General features: G+C 52.7%; 1 protein-coding gene across 1 annotated transcript in view; it reads right to left on the minus strand.

Annotated features, from left to right (window-relative positions):
- Window positions 1-680: 680 nt before the first annotated feature.
- Window positions 681-19115, minus strand: part of LOC123351806 (IgGFc-binding protein-like) — a 30952-nt gene continuing 12517 nt past the window's right edge. The window contains exons 8-19 of the mRNA XM_044991455.1: window positions 18543-18742; window positions 15622-15763; window positions 14812-15143; window positions 12855-13425; window positions 11486-12081; window positions 9142-9706; window positions 8183-8778; window positions 6055-6625; window positions 4614-4813; window positions 3339-3719; window positions 2293-2576; window positions 681-838 (exon numbers count right to left, since the gene is read on the minus strand). Of these exons, the coding sequence (XP_044847390.1) occupies window positions 829-838; window positions 2293-2576; window positions 3339-3719; window positions 4614-4813; window positions 6055-6625; window positions 8183-8778; window positions 9142-9706; window positions 11486-12081; window positions 12855-13425; window positions 14812-15143; window positions 15622-15763; window positions 18543-18742 (4448 nt within the window). The 3' untranslated portion in view covers window positions 681-828. The remainder of the gene's footprint in view (window positions 839-2292; window positions 2577-3338; window positions 3720-4613; window positions 4814-6054; window positions 6626-8182; window positions 8779-9141; window positions 9707-11485; window positions 12082-12854; window positions 13426-14811; window positions 15144-15621; window positions 15764-18542; window positions 18743-19115) is intronic.

Consider the following 19115-nt stretch of genomic DNA (forward strand, 5'->3'; position numbering starts at 1 on the left):
ACTGAGAGGCAGTGGGCTGTATTGGTTTGAATCCCAGATCTATCCTGGGGCTTCCTTCAGTCAAGGTGACTTCATGCTGCTGATGGCCATCTGAGAATCAGGAACTCTGCCGTAGTTCCACATAAATAGGTGAAATGGTCACTTATACCATGGGCTCAGCAGGGTAGGTACCGGCATGGTTGGCCCTGTTCAGACATAGTGGGGTTCTGATCTGTCTAGGACTCTATTGTGTGCTGGACTAGAAGCTTGGTACTGGTTCTCCAATCTCACAAACCAAGGCCTAACAAGATCCAAGGGATGGAAGCTGACATGTTCAGAAGTAAGGTGCAAAATGTTTAAGGGAGAGGGTAACTAACATGGGGAACATCTTACCAGGGGTCCTGGGCAATTCTCCATACACTGTTAAATCAAGATTGGATGTTCTTTCCAAGAGATCTGCTCTCATTCAATTAACTGGTGTGGGAATTAAATTCAGTGAAGTCCAGTTTTATGCAGGATGCCAGAATGTGTAGATGACTACAATGGTTTGGGCTTGTCTATGAAATCACACTTCACTAATGCCCCGGGGCTCTGAAACGCTCTGCCAAAACCTTCCACGCGTACCCTGCTAAGAGGGATAACACAAGCGCAGGGTGAGACAACGAAGCTGCACAAGGGTATTGAAAGGATTGCAAGGATTTATTGCTGTAGACACACTGATTGATATTACAGTGGCTTATAACTGGCCCTCAGGTATCACAAATACCTTGGGGTGGTTTGTGCATTTGTTTAGACAATTGCTGAGTCCAATGTCGGTGCAGTGCTGATCTTTGATGGTCCCAGGTGGAGCTATTCTTTGCTAAAAGAGAGAAAATAGTAATTAGCATCTACACTGAGCCAAAAACACACATGAACTAGAGCTGGGCTGCTGCTGGTTTGTGGGCAGGGGGTCCACAGGCCAAAAATTCATTTTGGGTCATTTTGGTTCACTCTCAACAAACTGAAAACTCAAAATTGGTGTTAGCTGGAACACAACTTGTTTTGACCAAATCAAAAGAGTCTGTGGCCACATTTAAAATGGAAAAATGACAAAAAATGGATAAATTCATTGGGGTCTTGGCAAACAGAAAATCAACAACAAATTAGGGTTGGGTGAAAAAATTTTCCTGGAAAACTGAATGAATTTTGTGCTTGTTGTCCATCGAACGTGTTTGGGATTTTTAGGTAAAACAAAACAAAAAAAAGCCCCCAAACTGAAATATTTCAATTTTGAAATGCTGTTGCAGTACCTTATGGAAGCTGTAGTTCAGGTTCCTCATATACCGATTCTCATCTATAGGCCAGGTTCCCAGGTAGGAATATATCTCCCATGATGCACCAGTCTTCCCTCTTGGTGAAGGGAGAGGGTCTATCATGGCAGTCACCTGGCTGTGTTGCATCATGGGAGATATACTCCAGCAAGGGAGCCCAGCCTATACATAAGAATGGTGACATGAGGCACCTGAACTACATCTCCCATCAGGCACTACAGCACCATTTCAAAATCTAAATATTTTGGTTTTCCAGTACTCAGTTTTCAATTAATCTAACTTTGTCATAAGAAACAGACACTTTGAGAGCGAGAGAGAGAGAGAGAGGAGAGAGAGAGAGAGGAAATAGTTTCAACACAACCCCAATTTTTCAAATCAGTTTTAGTAGAAATTTTTCAACCTATCCTAATCTTTACACAAGGCTCATCCCATCCCCACACAATGGCCTTGTAATTAAAGCACTGCATTTGGATGTGGGAGATCTCGCTTCAGTCCCCAGCTGGGAAACAGGCTTCCTAGGTTCTCAAATGCTACAGCAGTGTCTCCGCTCCTGTTCTGGGTCATGTTGTAAACCACAATTTCTGGGCCTCTGTTTCCCCACGTGTGAAACAGGCATGATCATCCTTCTGTCTGGCTAGTTAGAGACACTGGGGCAGGGAGCTCTCTTGCTATGTGGCAGGAGGTACCTGCAACTCATGCAATTGCAGGAGGTGCCTGACCCGGTGACAAAGGGAAAGCCAAAATGAAACGCAAACCCCACCCAGAGGGATGCGGGGCAACACTGCCAGGGATCCTGGAAGTGAGCTCTGCAGTGGGCCACCACTACCAGAGTACCGATGACTAGAGCTGAGATATGGTGGGAAGCTATGTTGGCTAGATGGCTTGAGAGAGGTTGGGAACGAGTGGGGTGTGGGTCTGAAAATCAATGGGATCTGGGCATCCTCTGGAGACACAGAATGGGGTGTTGAGGTTGCCAAAATAGGCCGTCTGCAGAGCCACTCACCACCCGGAGAAGTCTCTGGCCTTCCAGGCAGCAACGACCTCCGCGAGGTTCCCCGTGACCTGCCCGCTGGGCAGCCGCAAGTCATCAGACATGTTGCCATTGAAGTTCCCACAGGGTGCACACAGCTTGTTAGCCAGGCTCTCACCGACTCTCAATGTCACCTCCCCACTGGGGCTGAACAGAACCTGCAGTCCCGAGGCCTGGACCACGGCCACGCCGCCCTGAGACTCGCTCACAGACACGTTGGAGATCTTCGCCGGGAGCGGCACCGGGCGCCCGTTCACCTGGAACAGACAGACGGGGAGGTCAGGAAGACACGGGGATGAGTGAGATGGAGCGATAACATTGCAGGGCAGCGGGGCCTGGAGTCCATGGGCCACGTTGCAGGGCAGTGGGATCAGCTGGTTCTGTCAGAATGTGGAATTCCTCTCCCCTCCCATTCGGAAAATGACCGGTTTTGGCATAGAAACAATTGGATAAATTGGCAGAAAACATCAAGAAAAATCTGGCCCGTTTCCAAAACGGGCAGCACAAAAATCACTTCCTGTGAATGTTCGATATTCCCAGGATTTTAATTTCCAGCAGCTCTGTCTGCAATAATTGTAAAAAGCCGCTATGTCCACACACAACAGGAGGGGCAACGGAGGTCTTGGGTCTGCCTAGAGTCAGTTCTAGTAGGTTAGAGGAGTGGGCTGGGGAGAGTTTGAGAGCCAGGACTCCTGGGTTCTGTTCCCAGCTTGGGGAGGGGAGTGGGGTCTAGTGGGTTAGAGCAGGGGGGCTGAAAGCCAGGACTCTTGGGTTCTGTTCCCAGCTCGGGGAGGGGAGTGGGGTCTAGTGGGTTAGAGCAGGGGGGCTGAGAGCCAGGACTCCTGGGTTCTGTTCCCAGCTCGGGGAGGGGAGTGGTGGGCATCTAGTGGGCTAGAGCAGCATGCAGGGAGGGGTTGGGAGCAAGGACTCCTGGATTTTATTATTTAGTTAGAGCTTGGCTCTGATAGAAGGAAGCTCTCCCCTGTGTCTCAGCCAGTTCTCACCCGGTCCCCTCTTACCCACGTCTCCTTGTTCCTCTTGACAACGACAAAAGCCTCCGGGAAGAAGATGTAGATGGCTGCACCAGCCACCACTCCCCCGCTGCTGCACTGCTGGACCTCTACCACCACCCTAAACCAGGAGGGGGCGCTGCTGTTGCAGAGTGAAGCCACCTCATAGGCCCCACTGTCGAGGATCTTCCCCGAGGCGCCGTCGAAGGAGGTGAGCCGGGCTCCGGGAACCAGCGTGCACCGGCCTTCCCGCTTCACGCAGCCGCGCACCCCGTCCTGGAGCACACAGGCCTCTCCAGCAGGGCAGCTGTGTGGCTCACAGACAAGCCCGCCTGTGGCACGGCAGGTGCACTTCTCGGAGCAGTCGCTGGAGACAACGCTCTCCCCGGCCTGCAGGGAAATTCCCAAACAACTTGGTTAAATTTCCACTGGAGAGAGTGTCAAGTCTCCATATCAGCAGCGGGAAGCAGCCACATCTCCCTCCCCAGCAGGCAGCGGATGGGGACTCTGCTAAGAACAGATGCAGAAGCACTGATAATGCCAAGACAGACTGCCCAGATCGGCTGGGAGAGGCCTGATTTCAGGCGCCCACTCCCAGCCTCTCAAACAGCTGCTTGTCCCTCCCTTCATCTTTCAGCTTAAGGGAGTCAAATCTCACCATCCCTGGACTCCGTGGTATATAAACACCCCCCAGCGCGAAGCAGCGAGCAAACAGAAAACAGCAACACAGACACGAGTAAGCTGTGTGAACAGCCATTTTTTTGCCTTGCTGGCAATTCCAAAAGAAATTGATTCAGGTCAAACTGAAAATGAAATTCATCAAAACTTTCAGCGCATTGAAAAGTCCAAAATATATCGTGTCAGGTCAAACCAACTATTTTGTTTCAACAAAATCTAAATGTTTTGTTTCAATGTCCACTATTTTTAAACCCTGGAGATTGGCTTTATTCATACAACTGAAGGAAATTTTGAAACAGAAAAGCTGATTTGGACCACCCCCCCAAAAATCGAAATGTTTTGTTTCACAGGTGACCCTGTTAAAACATTTGCGATTGGTTCAGTCGCATGCCCCAGAATTCACAAAAAACCTGGTCCAACTGGCAGCCTATGGGACGGATCCAGCCTCCAGGACTATTCCATCCAGCCCACAACCACACATTCTACAACAAAACTGTTCTAATCTCTGCACAATGTGACCTCACATGCACCATCCCTGCAGGTCAGCAGGTAGCAACGGCAGCAGCCAGCCTGAGAAACTTCACACCCTGATAACCCAGCACCCACCTTGACGTAGCGTCCATCGCGCATACAGCCGCACCTGTCCATGGACATGCACCCCTCCCCATCGGCCGCATAGCCCACATCACACTGGCAGCCTTCAAAGCACTTGCTGGTGCATTGGGCAGGGGTGGACAAGCCAGCACAGGTGAAATCACAGGATCTAGTGCACAGCTCGTAGTGGCTGTTGGCTGGGCAGGCCAGGGCTGGAGAGAGAAACAGAGTAAATGCTCAAGCAACACTGCAGCAAAGCCATGTGTTTTAGATCCATCACCGGCACCCACCCACACACATAGGGGAGTGGGTCTGGTACAGCAAAGTCAGGTGAATAAGGGTCTAGCTACACTACAGATTTAAGCCGACCCATGTAATTACTGCAGTGGCTGATGTCCACGCTACCCTCCTTCTGTCAGTGATGCGCGTCCTCACCGGGAGCACTTCCACCAACTGGGAGCAGGGACCAGCCACCTGGGCTTCTCGCCTCCCCATTCCCAGCCAGGAGCGGGGGCAGCCACTCGGGCATCTCGCCTCCCTGAGTAGGGAGCTGGGCAGGCACAGCCTGGCTCAGAGCAGGCTCTAACTGCCCAGCGTTCTCCAGGGAGCCGTTTCAACTGAAGACAGCCAACAGCCGTTGTAAGGAGCACAGTGTCTACAAGGACACGGCCTTGCCCTGACTACACTGACAAAAGCCCGCCGCCGCTAAGGGAGGTGGAGTTATGATGTCGGTGTAGTCGGGCACTTACGCCTGTGGGACAAGGCTGTAGTGTGTACGCTGGCATAGCTCGGTCGCCTACGCTGCTACAGCTGGTTGGCACTTTAGCTTAAAACAGCACTCTTGACATCCTGACACAGACGGTCACAAGACACCTTTGGGTTAGTTACTTGTATCAAATCTTTGGGCCTTGCACCTTAGCTAGTTTGGCTATGCTACTGTTACAGGGTCCTGTAGGCTCTTCCGTTACTGCCTTCAGCCACACCTACAGCTTATGTAGCGTATGCCCATATACCTATAGCGACATAGCTACATGGGTCAATAGCAGTGCAGATGTTCCCACCAGGGCGCTGAGACCCACCCCCCAATCCTATTCACCGCCTGCACTCTGGTTTTGTGGCTGGGTTGGTTGGGTGGTTGTGTTGCCACGGAGATGCATCTTTTAAGACTCCAATGTTCTGGGTTCAATTCCCAGCTCCACCAGGGACTCCTTGGCCTGAGCAAGTCAAGTTATTTTTCTGGATGTTTCCTAGTTTGTTTGGGTTTTTAATGACCAAGCTGCTGATGATGAGCAGGTTTTTTGGGGGGTGGGGCAGAGAGAGGGTGGAGAGAAGGCTGGGATCAGGAGATCTGGGGTCCCAGGGAGTGGGGATGATGGGGTGGGGGCAAACAGAGGAGGGAAGAGGTCTGGGAAGTTACCTCAGCCCAGGGCTCTAGGTTGCTCTATAAACTTACGGCAGAAGGAGGCTGTTCTCCAGGCTCTGATCTTGGCCCCAGCTGCCTGGCATGCGGCCGCGTAGGCCTGGAGGCTCTGGCACAGGGTCTCTCCCGCCCCATTAGTGGCACACATGTCGTAGAGACAATGGTTGAAGTACTCGGCGGGGCTGACCAGCAAGTGACAGTCTCTGAAGGGACCCGAGGCAGTTCTGATCAGCCCACAGGAGCTCTCGACCTGGTACGGTGCTGTCTTGGCTGCATCGCAGACGGGGCACCTCTCACCACAGCCATCGGCGCAGGTGGCACCATCAACGGGCACCTTCCAGGAGGCCCCGAACTCATCCGCGTTCCGTGCGCTTTTCCCACCGGGCAGCAGGAAGTCGTCGTTCTTGTCGCCGTTGAAGTTGCCACACAAGCCACACACGTTTCCCTTGTAGGAGCTGGGGACGGACACCAAGGCGTAGTAGGAAGCATCGTAAAGGACTTTGAGGCCAAAATCGGTCTGGACCACGACATTCTTCCCCTCCTGGTTCACACGGATTCTCCCGCTGTCTAGGGCCAGTGGCAGAGCATAGAGCTCCCCGTTCACCTGTGCCAAGGAAAGGGACGTTTGCCCATCACTGCATTAGATTCCAGAAAGACTGACCTGAGCTTTGTCATGTAGCTTCCATAGGCTGATCTACTGGGGCTTCCTGGGACTCCGAGCCCATATTGGCTCTTCTTCCTAGGGTCTCTCCTCTAGCTAGTCCTCCAGGACACATACCTGGGCGAGACAAATCACCAAGGCCTCTCTCATTGCCGTCTATTTCTTTCTTTATCTTGTCTTAGCTTAATGCAGGATCTTGATGTAAATGCAGTTGGGAGAGGTTGGGTGGATTCTGGGGAGAGGCTGCCCCAATGTTCGCGAAGACGTAACCCAGACTACCACCATTTTTTGCCCCATGCTTGGGGCTAGACTAGTTCTAGACTCGGCGTAGAAGACCATCGGCATTTCTGAGTTAGTAGAACTGCTCTGAAAATGGGCTTTTTCCCACCCCTGCCCCAAGGAAAATTTCAACTTTTTTCTGCAAAACACCAAAATATTTCTGACATGGTGCCGTGGTGCCGCAGGGGGGTTTGTTATACAGTCGGGGGAAATGAGGCACGTAAAGGGGAAGGGACCTGCCCACAGTCAACCAGCAGAGCAGCTGGGAATAGAGCCCAGGTGTCCTTGCTCTGTTCTAGGTCCTTATCTGGCCTGCATTAATTTGGTATCTGAGCAGCCCTTTAGCATACACCTCTACCTCAATATAACGCTGTCCTTGGGAGCCAGAAAATCTTACCGCGTTATAGGTGAAACCGCATTATATCGAACTTGCTTTTATCCACTGGAGTGCACAGCCCCGCCCCACCGGAGCGCTGCTTTACTGCGTTATATCCAAATTTGTGTTATATCGGTTCGCGTTATATCGGGGTAGAGGTGTATTTATTGACAATCTGCCTGGGAAGCAGGGCAGTGCCATTATCCCCATTGTACAACTGGGAGGCACAGATGGACAAAGAATCTGTCTTCATTGCACAGCTCACCCGAGTCATTGGTACTCGATTCTGAGCTTAGCCGAGCCCGGGTGTGTCCCTCCCCATATTCCCGTGCCCTTGCCATCACCGGGCTTGCCCTTGTCTGCCTGGGGGGGTAGCTTGAGTGATGAGACACTCTGGGATCCTTTCCCAGTCAACTGCGAGAGAACTTGCCTGTCCTTAGGCAGGGATGTAGGAAGGCACTGGAGGACCATCCACACTTGAATGACTGACCCTGCATCAGCTTCCAGCCCATGTTGAAATTCTAACCCACCAGGAGCTGGGTCCGCTAGCCAGGGTTTAAAGCCCCAGGTCAAAGGTTTTTCCATGTGAACAGTAGAAAGGTTTGGGCTAACACACAGGTTACATGTATAGGGACGTGCTCAAGGTCACACAGCAAACCTCTGATGGAGCAGGGACAGGCACTCAAATCTCCCAAGCACCCTCCCCACGGGGGCCATCCCTCCCCTCCACTCCAGCCACTAAGCTATGCTGCCTCTGAACGTCAGGGCACCCGGGTCAGGCTGCGGAACAACCAGCAAACATGGCGTTGGCCAGCAACGGGGCTCAAAGCACAAAGGGACCTTACCACGACTGCCCATTTCCTCCCCCTCTCCACGGTGATGGCGTAGCCACGGACAGAGACTACCAGCGACCTCGTCCGAGCCACGCGACCATCGCCAGAGCTCTCCTTCTCCACCACCAAAGAGAAGTTCGCCAGTCGGGAACTGCTGCTGCAGAGCTCGGCTAAGGTGTAAGTGCAGGAGCCCTGAAAGTCAAAGGCCCGTCCGTCGAAGGTCAGGTAGTGGGAATCGCCAGCCACGGTGCATTTGCCGCAGCCCATGGCGTGGCAGCCCAGGACTCCGTTCTCCACCCTGCACTGCTCGTTGGCTCCGCAGGAGGCCTCCTGGCACTCGACGACCCCGTTGTCTTGGCACCGGCACCGTTCCTGGCAGGAGGCGCTGGCGTAGAACTCCTCTCCCTTCCTGTAGTACCTGCCCTGGTGCACACAGCCGCACTGCGCGACGGGGACGCACCGGTCTCCGCTCAGGAGGAACCCGGCATCACAGAAACACCCTTCGGCACAGGGGGCGTCGCAGTTGTCCGGTGCCGAGAGCCCGTGGCAGGTGGCAGGGCAGCCGCTCCCACAGAGCTCGTAGTGGGAGTTACGGGGGCAGGTGGGGCCTGCAGGAGAAGATCAGAGGGAACGTGCAGATGTAGGTGAGATAAAAGGCCCATTAAGGTACAGTGGACAGAACTGCGGTGGGTGTGAAACTGGGAGTCAGGACTCCTGGGTTCTATCCCCAGCTCAGGGAGGGGAGTGGTGTCTAGTGGTTAGAGTGGGGGGGGCTGGGAGCCAGGACTCCTGTGCTCTATCCCTGGCCCGGCTGCGTGAGCCTCAGGCCAATCCCCATTAGATAGCAATAAGCCACAAATGTGTGTGGCATGTGGGTGAGAAATTCTGACACACACCCACCGCGTCCCCAGCAGCAGGGGCTGGTGAGCACGCGCCCGTCCCTAAAGCAGAGTCCCGCAGGCGACACTCACTGCAGAACGAGGCCGTCCTCCAAGGCCCTATCTGGATGCCCCCAGCCTGGCAGGCTGTCATGTAGGCGCCGATCGCGTCGCACAGAGCCGAGTAATGCCCCTTGTACTGGCAGGTGTCGGAGAGACAATCATTGAAGAAGGGGGCTGGGTCGATGGCCCCGTGGCACTGTCTGAATGGCCCATCCCCTCTGGTGATGACCCCGCAGTACTGGTCTCCCTTGTAGGGTTGTCTCTGAGCCTCGCTGCAGACTGGGCAGTCCCCGGTGCAGCTAGACGAGCACCCCGGGACGTCACCAACCTTCCAGCTCTCTGCGAACTGGACGGCGTTGGCGGCCCGGCTCCCATCCCTCATGGTCAGATCTTGGCCAGGGCTCTGGTTGCCATTGCCACACAGACCGCAGAGGGCGTTGGTGTAGGTGTTGGGCACGGTGACCCGGACCAGGCCGCTCCCGTCGAAGGTCACAATCAGGGCGAAGGCAGTCTTGATGAGGACTTGGGCTCCGCTGACGTAGGCCTGTAGCTTCTCCTCATGGTAGAAAGGCAGATCCACAAAGACTCCATCCACCTGGAACAGACATGGCAGAGCCTGGGCTTAATTTTGAATGAACACCACTAGTTGGGGGCAGGGGACAGGGACCCAGGCCTCCAGAGTTCTATCCTGTGACGAAGTTGGGGATTTTTGTAGTGTTTTACGTGAATAGTATGTATGTGCCTCAGTTTCCCTGTGTTGCCTGTTTAACACGGTGGTGGGAGAGGGTTTGTTGTTGCAAAGGACCAGGAGTGACCTCGCAGCCAGAACCCCCGGACAATGGCCTGGAGCTGGGGAACCCTAACAACTGGTGACCTGGTGACTAAGAGGCCCACCCCAGCTTGGCAGTCAGCTGGTTCTGGCCAGTGGGAGGACAAAGGGCTGAGGAGAGCGGGCCCTGGTGACCTGACCAGCCAGTTCCAGCCAGAGGGGAACAAAGGACGGAAGAGAGAGGGCCCCAGTGACCTTATTTACCTGGGACAGAGGACAAAAGACGGGGGAGGAGCTGTTGGGGGAGGGGATATAGGATGCCCATCTGGAAGGAGGGGGCTGCTGGACTGGAGAGAGAGAGCAGGCAGAGCCCACCTGGCTGCAGGGGGACTGGGATGTGCTGTGCTGAGGGAGGCCAGGCCTGAGGCCCTGAGAGTTTCCTGTGCTGGGTTCAGATGCTCAATAAACCCTCCTGTTTTACGCTGGCTGAGAGTCGCTCTGGGCTAGAGAACAGGGGGGCATTATTCCCTCTGGGAGTGGAGGCCCCGGGGGTCCAGAGCGAGTGGACTCCCTGAGGGGGCCCACGGCGAGAGACGTGCTGAGGGCTCAGAGGGGAGTGGTTCCAGGAGGAGGAGGGGCCTACGGCTTGACCCCCGAGAAGGGCTATCGCACTGAAGGGAGTTGCCCCCAGGTATCATATGGAGCTGAGAGAGAGCACGAGTCCTGTGAGTCCATGACATATCCACAGCTCTGGGTGGGAGTAGTGTCTAGTGGTTAGAGCTGTGAGCCAGGACTCCTGGGCTCTATTCCCAGCTCTACCACTGACTGTCTATGTAATTTTGGGCAAGTCTTTGTCCTGCTGTATGCCTCAGTTTCCCTGTTAATTAAACAGGAGTGGTACGTATTCTTTCTACAGAGCCTGGAGACCTGTGCCTGAAAATCACCAAGGAATGGCTGAGTAGAAGCCTTGAGCTTTGTAACAGTAATCTCCTCCCCGTTTCCTGCGCCACAGCTCTGCGCTGGGCAGCTGGGCTGAGCACTGACATTGAGGGGAGAGCGCCCCCTACTGAGCCCCCACCCCCATTATGTAGCTGTGGATCATGCATACAACATGGCACTGAAATTTTCCAACATACCAGATACCTGCTTAACTATGGGCTCCTTGGTTTACACAGACACCAGAACTCACATCCTCTGTGGATTTACCATTGACTCCAATAGAGCTACGGCTGATTGACACAAGCTGGGATCTGGCCCCATTGACTCCAATGGAGCTGCAGCCGATAGACTCCAGCTGGGATCTGGCCCCATTGACTCCAATAGAGCTGCAGCCGATAGACCCCAGCTGGGATGTGGCCCCATTGACTCCAATGGAGCTGCAGCCCATAGACCCCAGCTGGGATCTGGCCCCATTGACTCCAATGGAGCTGCGGCCGATTGACCCCAGCTGGAATCTGGCTCCATTGACTCCAATGGACCTACGGCCCATTGACCCCAGCTGGGATATGGCCCCATTGACTCCACTTCAGCGATAGCCCATTCCCACCCACTGGGGATCTGGCCCCAAGATCCCCGCTCTTCAGAGGGCCATGGCTGTGTCCCTACCTGGATCCTGCGAGGGTGCTGCTGGCTGACAGTGATGGTTCTGCCGTACACCTCCAAGGTCATCACCTTGGCAAAGGACAAGGCCCTGCTGCCACGGTTGTTCCAGATTGTGATGTTGAATGGGGTTAGCGTGGGGTCCCTGGAGCAGAGCCCAGCCAGCTGGTAGATGCACGTGCCTTGGAAGTCATATCTTCTCCCAGTGAAGGTGGTGTAATGATGGTCCCCGGAGGCCGTGCAGGTGGAGTAGCTGATTGCGTGGCAGCCACGGACCCCATTGACCACGGCGCATCTCTCGCTGGCCTTGCAGCTGGTCTCCTGGCAAACCACCATGCCCAGGCGGGGGTCACACCTGCACCGAGAGCGGCAGTTCTCGTCGGCCCAGAACTCCTCGCTGGGTTTGTAGTATTGGCCATTATAGTCGCATCCGCAGCTCCCCACAGGGACACACTGGCCGGCACTCAGGACGTAACCATCGTTACACTGGCAGGTCTCCACACAGGGCTCCCGGCAGGAGGAAGGGGCAGTTCGGTCAGAGCAGCTGGCTGGGCAGGCGTTCCCACAGGCCTCGTAGTGGCTGTTCTCAGGGCAGGGCAGGGCTGGGATCAGAGTTGGGCGAGAATTACTAATAGCCAAACTGACTGAACAGCTATCCCGATGCATAAGACTGTGGTCCAGCCAATCCTGTATCCCACTTCCCTTTGAGGATGCTACACACTCAAGCATCACACACGCAGCAGCTAGCTGCAGACTGGAGTAAAATCCCTTCCTGACCCTGCAGTCAGTCATACCCTGAAACCTGAGAGCTGATTGAAAAATGAGGGTTTTCCTCCCATGGAAAATGTCAATTTTGGGTGAAAATTTCAGCTGACAACAAAGAAAGAGAAATCTAGAAAGTTCTATTCAGAAATGCTGTCCTAGTGCCTCCTGGGGGCCATAGTTCAGGTGCCTCATTCTCATCTATAAACCAAGCTCTGGGTTGGACTGCATCACCCATGATGCACCATGCTCTCCCCTTTTGGAAAGGGGAAGCAGTGCATCATGGGAGTCAATAGCCCTGGTGCATCATGGGAGATGTAGAGCTGAGGCTAGACCCCAGGAATCCAGACTCCCAGCCCACCCTGCTCTGACCCACTAGACCCCACTCTCTTCCCAGAGCTGGGGATAGAACCCAGGAGTCCTAGCTCCTAGCCCCCTGCTCTAACCCACTAGACCCCACTCCCCTCCGACAGATGGGATAGAACCTAGAAGTCCTGGCTCTGAGCCCCCCTCTGCTCTAACCACCAGACCCCACTCCCTTCCCAGAGCCAGGGATAGAACCCAGGAGCCCAGCCCCCCGCTCTAACCCTCTCCCCACTGGCCCCACACTCACTGCAGCCGGATTGCGTCCTCCAATCGCGGACCACGACCCCCTCCTTGCGGCAGCTGGCGGCATAGGCACCCAGCGCCTGGCACAGCATGCTCTTGGCACCACCGTTGAGGCAGACGTCGTAGACGCAGCTGTCGAAGAAGTTGTCCGGGCTGAGCTTGCGGTGGCATTCGCGGAAGGGGCCATCCACCTTGGCAATCAGTCCGCAGGCCTCATCCCGGTGGTAGCGCTGCCGCTGCTCCTCCTCACAGGTCGGGCATTTCCCTTGGCAGACGTGCCAGCAGAATGGGTCGCGGTCCCTCACCTTCCAGCTGGCAGCCCACTCCACCACCAAGCTGAGCCGGGCGCCAGCCGGCGTTGCCATGTCGTCTGCTGGGTCCTGGTTGTAATTCCCACACAGGCCGCAGGTGGCACCATAGTAGCTGCTGGGCAGAGTCACCTCCAGCAGCCAGTTCCAGTCGAAGGAGACCTCCAGGCCGAAGGCCGTCTGCAGCACAGCGCTCAGGCCGCTCTGGAAAAGCTGCAGCTTGCCGTCGGCCAGGGTCAGCGGCAGGCTGGTGACAATGTCATTCAGCTGCAAAGGGGAAGGGTGGGGGCATTAGGGTCGCGGCCATCCACACCTGGGACAGCAAAGGGCGTGCATGACAATGCAGCGGCGGAGCGCGGCACATTAGGGTACGTGTGCTCCGGAAGATGCTCTATACAATATAGGTTGGCGTTGTGTGTTGTGTTAGGAGTACTTGTGTATTGGAAGATGCCATACACAATACACGGTGGCCCTTGTGTGCTGGGGATACGGGTGCTACGGATGATGCAATACACAGTAGAGTGGTAGCGTGGTGTGTTGGGGGTGACTGTGTATTGGAAGACTGGGAAGGTCTAGGTTGGATATTAGGAAACACTGTTTCACTAGGAGGGGGGTGAAGCACTGGAATGGGTTACCTAGGGAGGTGGTGGAATCTCCTTCCTTAGAGGTTTTTAAGGTCAGGCTTGACAAAGCCCTGGCTGGGATGATTTAGTTGGGGATTGGTCTTGCTTTGAGCAGGGGGTTGGACTAGATACCTCCTGAGGTCTCTTCCAACCCTAATCTTCTGTGATTCTATGCCATACACAATACAGTGGCGGCCTTGTGTGCTGGGGGTGCGGGTGCAACGGAGGATGCAATACACAGTACAGTGGTAGCGTTGTGTGTTGGGGGTGACGGTGTATTGGAAGATGCCATACACAATACAGTGGCGGCCTTGCATGCAGGGGGTACAGATGCTATGGAGGAGGCTATAAGCAATGTAGTAATAGTGTTGTGCTGGAAGTACAGTGTATCGGAAGATGCTATATAGCACACAGTGGCAGCATTGTGTGTTTTGTTGGGAGTACAGATGCTACAGAAGATGCTACACAATACAGTGGTGGTGTATTGTGTTGCAGGTACCAGGGCTACAGAAGATGCTATACACAATACAGCGGCAATGTTGTGGTGCTGTGTTGTGTTGAGGGTACTGGTCTATCGGAAGATACTATATACAATACCATTGCAGCACTGGGTACCAGTGCTACAGAAAACGCTATATAGAATATTGTGTCGGTGTTGTCTGTTGTGGTATATTGTGTTGCAGGTGCTATGGAAGATACTATACACAATACAGTGGCAGCACTGTGTGTTGTGTTGGGGGTTCAGGTGTTTAAGAATATGTTGTGTTGCTGTGAAGCATGTTGTGGTGGCGTGATGCTATGTGTGCTGTCTCGTGCCACAGTTGCGCTGTGCAAAGCTGTGTTGTGTTGCCATGAGGTTTTGTGTGTTGCAGTCGTGCTATGCTGTGTTGTGTTGGTGTGAAGCACGTTGTGTTGCAGTTGTGCTGTGTTGGTGTGAAGTATTTTGTGTTGCAGTTGTGCTGTGTTGGTGTGAAGCACGGTGTGTTGCCCTTGGTCTGGCTGGAAGCCCGACCCGACCCGGGAGACTCACCCGGACTTTGCCGATCTCTTTCTTGTAGATGGAGATGTTGTACCCGTAGACGTAGATGTTGGTCAGGCGCACATAGGAGACAGCCTGGTTGCCCCCCCTGTTGTCGTTCTTCTCGTCGATGGTGAAGGGCTCCAGGGTGGGGTCGGTCCCGCAGTACTTGGCCAGGGTGTAGGTGCAGGTACCCTGGAAGTCAAAGTTCAGCCCGTCGAAGGTGTGATAGTGCGGGTCCCCCCAGCCCCAGCAGGTCTTCTTGTAGTCAGGGACACACGTTGCACGACCGCTCTCGACCTTACATGTCTCCTTGGTCCGGCATCTCAGGGATTTGCAGGGGTCTGCAGGGAGAGAGCCCAGCCGGGGCAGGATGGGAGGGTGAGAACTGGTTGGGGAGCTGGCATGGGGTACGCTCAGAGCCACCCCCATCAGCCTAAGGAGGTGTCCAACCAAAATGTTCAGCAGAACAAAGCAGAGGACAGGGCTAGACTTTCTATAACTGCAAGGCAGTAGCAGATCTGGGGAAAGAACCCAGGAGTCCTGGCCCCTAGCCTCCATTCCTGCTCTAACCCACTAGGCCTCATTCCCTGCTCAGAGCTGGGATACAACCCAGGAATCCTGACTCCCAGCCTCCCACCCCAACCACTAGACCCAACTCCCCACCTAGAGCTGAGATAGACCCCAGGAGTCCTGACTCCCAGCCCTGCCCCCCACTCTAACCCTTAGACCCCATTCTTAGCTGGTAGCATTGACAATCACCTATATACTCTGGCCCCGATAACCCCTCATGGCATGTTTACATCAGCCACTGTCCTTTACCTTTGTTGATGCAGCCCATGACACCATCTTTGATCTCACAGGTCTCATCACTGGCACAGCTGTGGGACTCGCAGCTCAGCCCTCGGGCCGGGCTGCAGCTGCATCTTTGCTGACACTCGCTCACCAGCACTGTCTCGTTGGGCTGTTTGAGAAAGGGGAAATAATCCCATGTCACAGAGCAGAAAAATCAAGTTCTGCTTCATCAACCTGTGGAACCCACTGCTGCAGGATATTAGAGAGAGGATGCTGCAGTGGGAGCTTGCTTAGATTTCTACTGGATCATCTCGTCTGATCTCCTGTAGAACACAGGCCAGGGAACTTCCCCCAGTTATTCCCGGGTTGAGCCCAATCATTCGTGTTTGGCTAAAGCATCTTCCACAAAGGCAGCCAGACGGGGTTGGAAGACACTAAGGGACAGAGAATCCAGCACTTCCCTTGGGAGTTTGTCCCACTGGTTAATCACCCACGCTGCTAAACAGCTGTGCCTTATTTCCGATCTGAATTTGTCTGGTGATGACAAGAAGAAAGAGCAAGTTACAGGAAGCTCCAGTCTCTTTCAGGGAACAGGCCGATCAGGGAGATGACCCCAGCGCTGTGGGATAGTGTTGATCAATATACATGGGGCTAACATTGAAAAAATCACATTAATGATATGTATTATTCTCACCACACACATTAATATGTGGGGGTCAGGATGGATAATCAGCTAAACATGAGCCGTGGCCGAAAGAGCTAATGTGATCCTGAGATGCATGAACAGAGGAGACTCAAGTAGGAGCAGAGGGATTATTTTGTCCTCTGTATCTGGCCCTGGTGTGACCGATGCTGGAATCCTGTGTCCAGTTTTGGTCTGCAGGTCAAGAAGGATGTTAATAAATTGAAAAAGGGGACAGAGAGCAGCCAGGAGAATGATGAAAACATTAGAAAACATGGCTTCTAGTGATCGACTCAAGGAGCTCAGTTTCTTTACTTTAACAAAGAGACGGTTAAGGAGTAACTTGATGCCAGTCTATAAGTATCTACCCAGGGAACAAATAGTTAATAATGGGCTCTTGACTCTAGCAGAAAAAGATCTAACATGATCCAATGGCTGGAACTTGAAGCTAGACAAATTCCGACGGGAACGAAGGCGTATATTTTTAATGGTGAGAGCAATTAACTACTGGAACTATTTCCCAAAGGTGAGGTTCATCACTAACAATCTTTAAATCATGATTGGATGTTTTTTTCTAACAGATCTGCTCTAGGAATGGTCTGGGGGCAGCTCTCTGGCCTTTGTTATGCAGAAGGTCCAACTAGTGGACCTTCTTGCCTCCAACAGTGGTCCCTTCTTGCCTTGGACTATACAAATCGATTAATCTATGACTATGCATTTAGCAGACAAAGCACTATAACATTATATTGTGGGCATATTTCTAGCAGTTACCAGGCCTGAACTGACCTACATCATCCTATAAACCGGTTTACTTGTGCTAAGTATCACATAATGCCCTGCATTGGCTTTGGGTGAAGCTGATGGAAAAACTGTCAGGATTAAGATAGGGGTGTTACCCTGGTACAAGCCGAGGAGATGCCTTCCCACCCATGTGTCAGAACACAGGGATAAGAGGTACACCACGGTACCCAAAAAACAAGATACAAAGATGACTGGTTACTTCTAGCCTCCGCATGATGGTTACAGCTTTTTATTTGTAAACAGGATGGGTGTAAAAAGGAGCAGTAACTTTGGACACACACCTTCTTTCTAAGGGGAATTCAACAATGTGGTATGCAACAGCTTCCCAGAAATTTCTATTGTATTGAACTCTTTTTTCCTGCACTATTTTTTAGGCTTGGAATGATTAGATTTGTACCGGCAAATGTCGACAAACATTGATTTCACCATACACACAAACCAAGGACAAAAATATTTCCATCCATAATAGTCGAAATTCACAGCTAGGCGAAGTAAGAAAAATGCTGCGTCTTATCAGAGTTTGATTTAAGGCTGTTCGCTTTGTGTATTTTGATGTGAGGTTGACAATTTGTGTTTTAATGGTTATAAAGTTGTAACTTTTTGAATCTTAGCAGCTACTGTCATTAATTAATTATAGTCTGACACTCCCCCCTCCATAATTATGTGCAACTGTGAAAACTTAAATCCATTAAAAAAATTAAAAATGCATCAAATCTACAAATGTTGTGCAACTGTTAAACTTTAAATCAAAACAAAAAATTAAAATGGTTAAAACCCACAGCTTTGCGCAACTGTGAAAATTTAAATAAGCCAAAATAAAATAAATGTTTAAAACCCACAAATTTTGCAAATTGTGAAAATTTAAATTGATAAAAACAAAAAATGCTTAAACATAAACCTCAATATTATCGGTTGAAATTATAAAACCATAAAAACTGAATTCTGCCAAGCTGAACTGCAAGGGGGTGATTACACTCCTATGAAGGACTCCGAGAAGACCTCACACCATAGTTTACCCAGGAATTGAAGGAGATCATCAAATCCTTCCCCAAACAACTCCACGAGAAACTCTACAAACTCATACCCTCTCTAATATCCTGGGACAGACACAGCTACACCCACACTGCATCAGCCTGGCTCTACTGCTATTACCTGTTATCGAGAAAGCTAACTGATGTTGGTTATTTGATCTCTTGAGTATCTTTCACAACACATCAAAGTGCGATTAAGGAGCTGACTACAGAATGCAGCGACAAGCGGCACATTAGGGTTCTTTGCCTGTCTCTAGAGATCGGGAATTAAGCATGGCCAATGGGTTGGATGCCAAGCCCAGGGGACCAATGTTTTGATCCAGCATACGCGCCCCTGGGCTGTAGATCTGCTTCGTTGCAACTGAGGAGCTAGTCTTAGGTTCCCAGTTTGGGGTAACAGGATCAGATCCTCATCTACCAGCAGGGGGCAGTACCTTGTAGTATCTCCCCTTCTCGAAGCAGCCACAACTCTCCACAGTCACACAGTCCTGGCCATCGAAGAAGAAGCCATCGTCGCACTGGCAGCCTTCGGCGCAGGTCTCCAGGCACGGGGTGGACTCGGTGATCCCGGCGCAGGTCGCAGTGCAGAGGTCGGCACACACCTCATAGTGGCTGTTGGCTGGGCAACTCAGAGCTAAAATAAAGAGAGAAATTATTGATTCACAGAGCCATAGATTTGCAGGAACCATCATGAGCAACCAGTCTGCCCCAGCCCAGATCTGATGGTCGAGCTAGAGCACAGCTTTTAGAGAGAGGTCTCCCTAGAAAGACGCAGAGGCCTGGAAACTGTCCTGTCCCTGGGGCAGCCATTCCCAGGGTCAGTTCCCCTCCCTGGGGAAAATCTGCCCTTTATTTCCAATCTCAATTTCTCTGACTTCATCCCCCAACCCACCAACCGTCAACTCTCGCTCTGCCTCTGCTAACGAGCCCTCCGCTCCCCGAAATCTCCTTTCCAGGTAGGTGCTGATAGACCGGGACTAGCCTCTGAGCCTTCTCTGGGTTAAACA

This window comes from Mauremys mutica, chromosome 17 (assembly GCF_020497125.1).
Source record: "Mauremys mutica isolate MM-2020 ecotype Southern chromosome 17, ASM2049712v1, whole genome shotgun sequence".
NCBI classification, from domain to species: Eukaryota; Metazoa; Chordata; order Testudines; family Geoemydidae; genus Mauremys; species Mauremys mutica.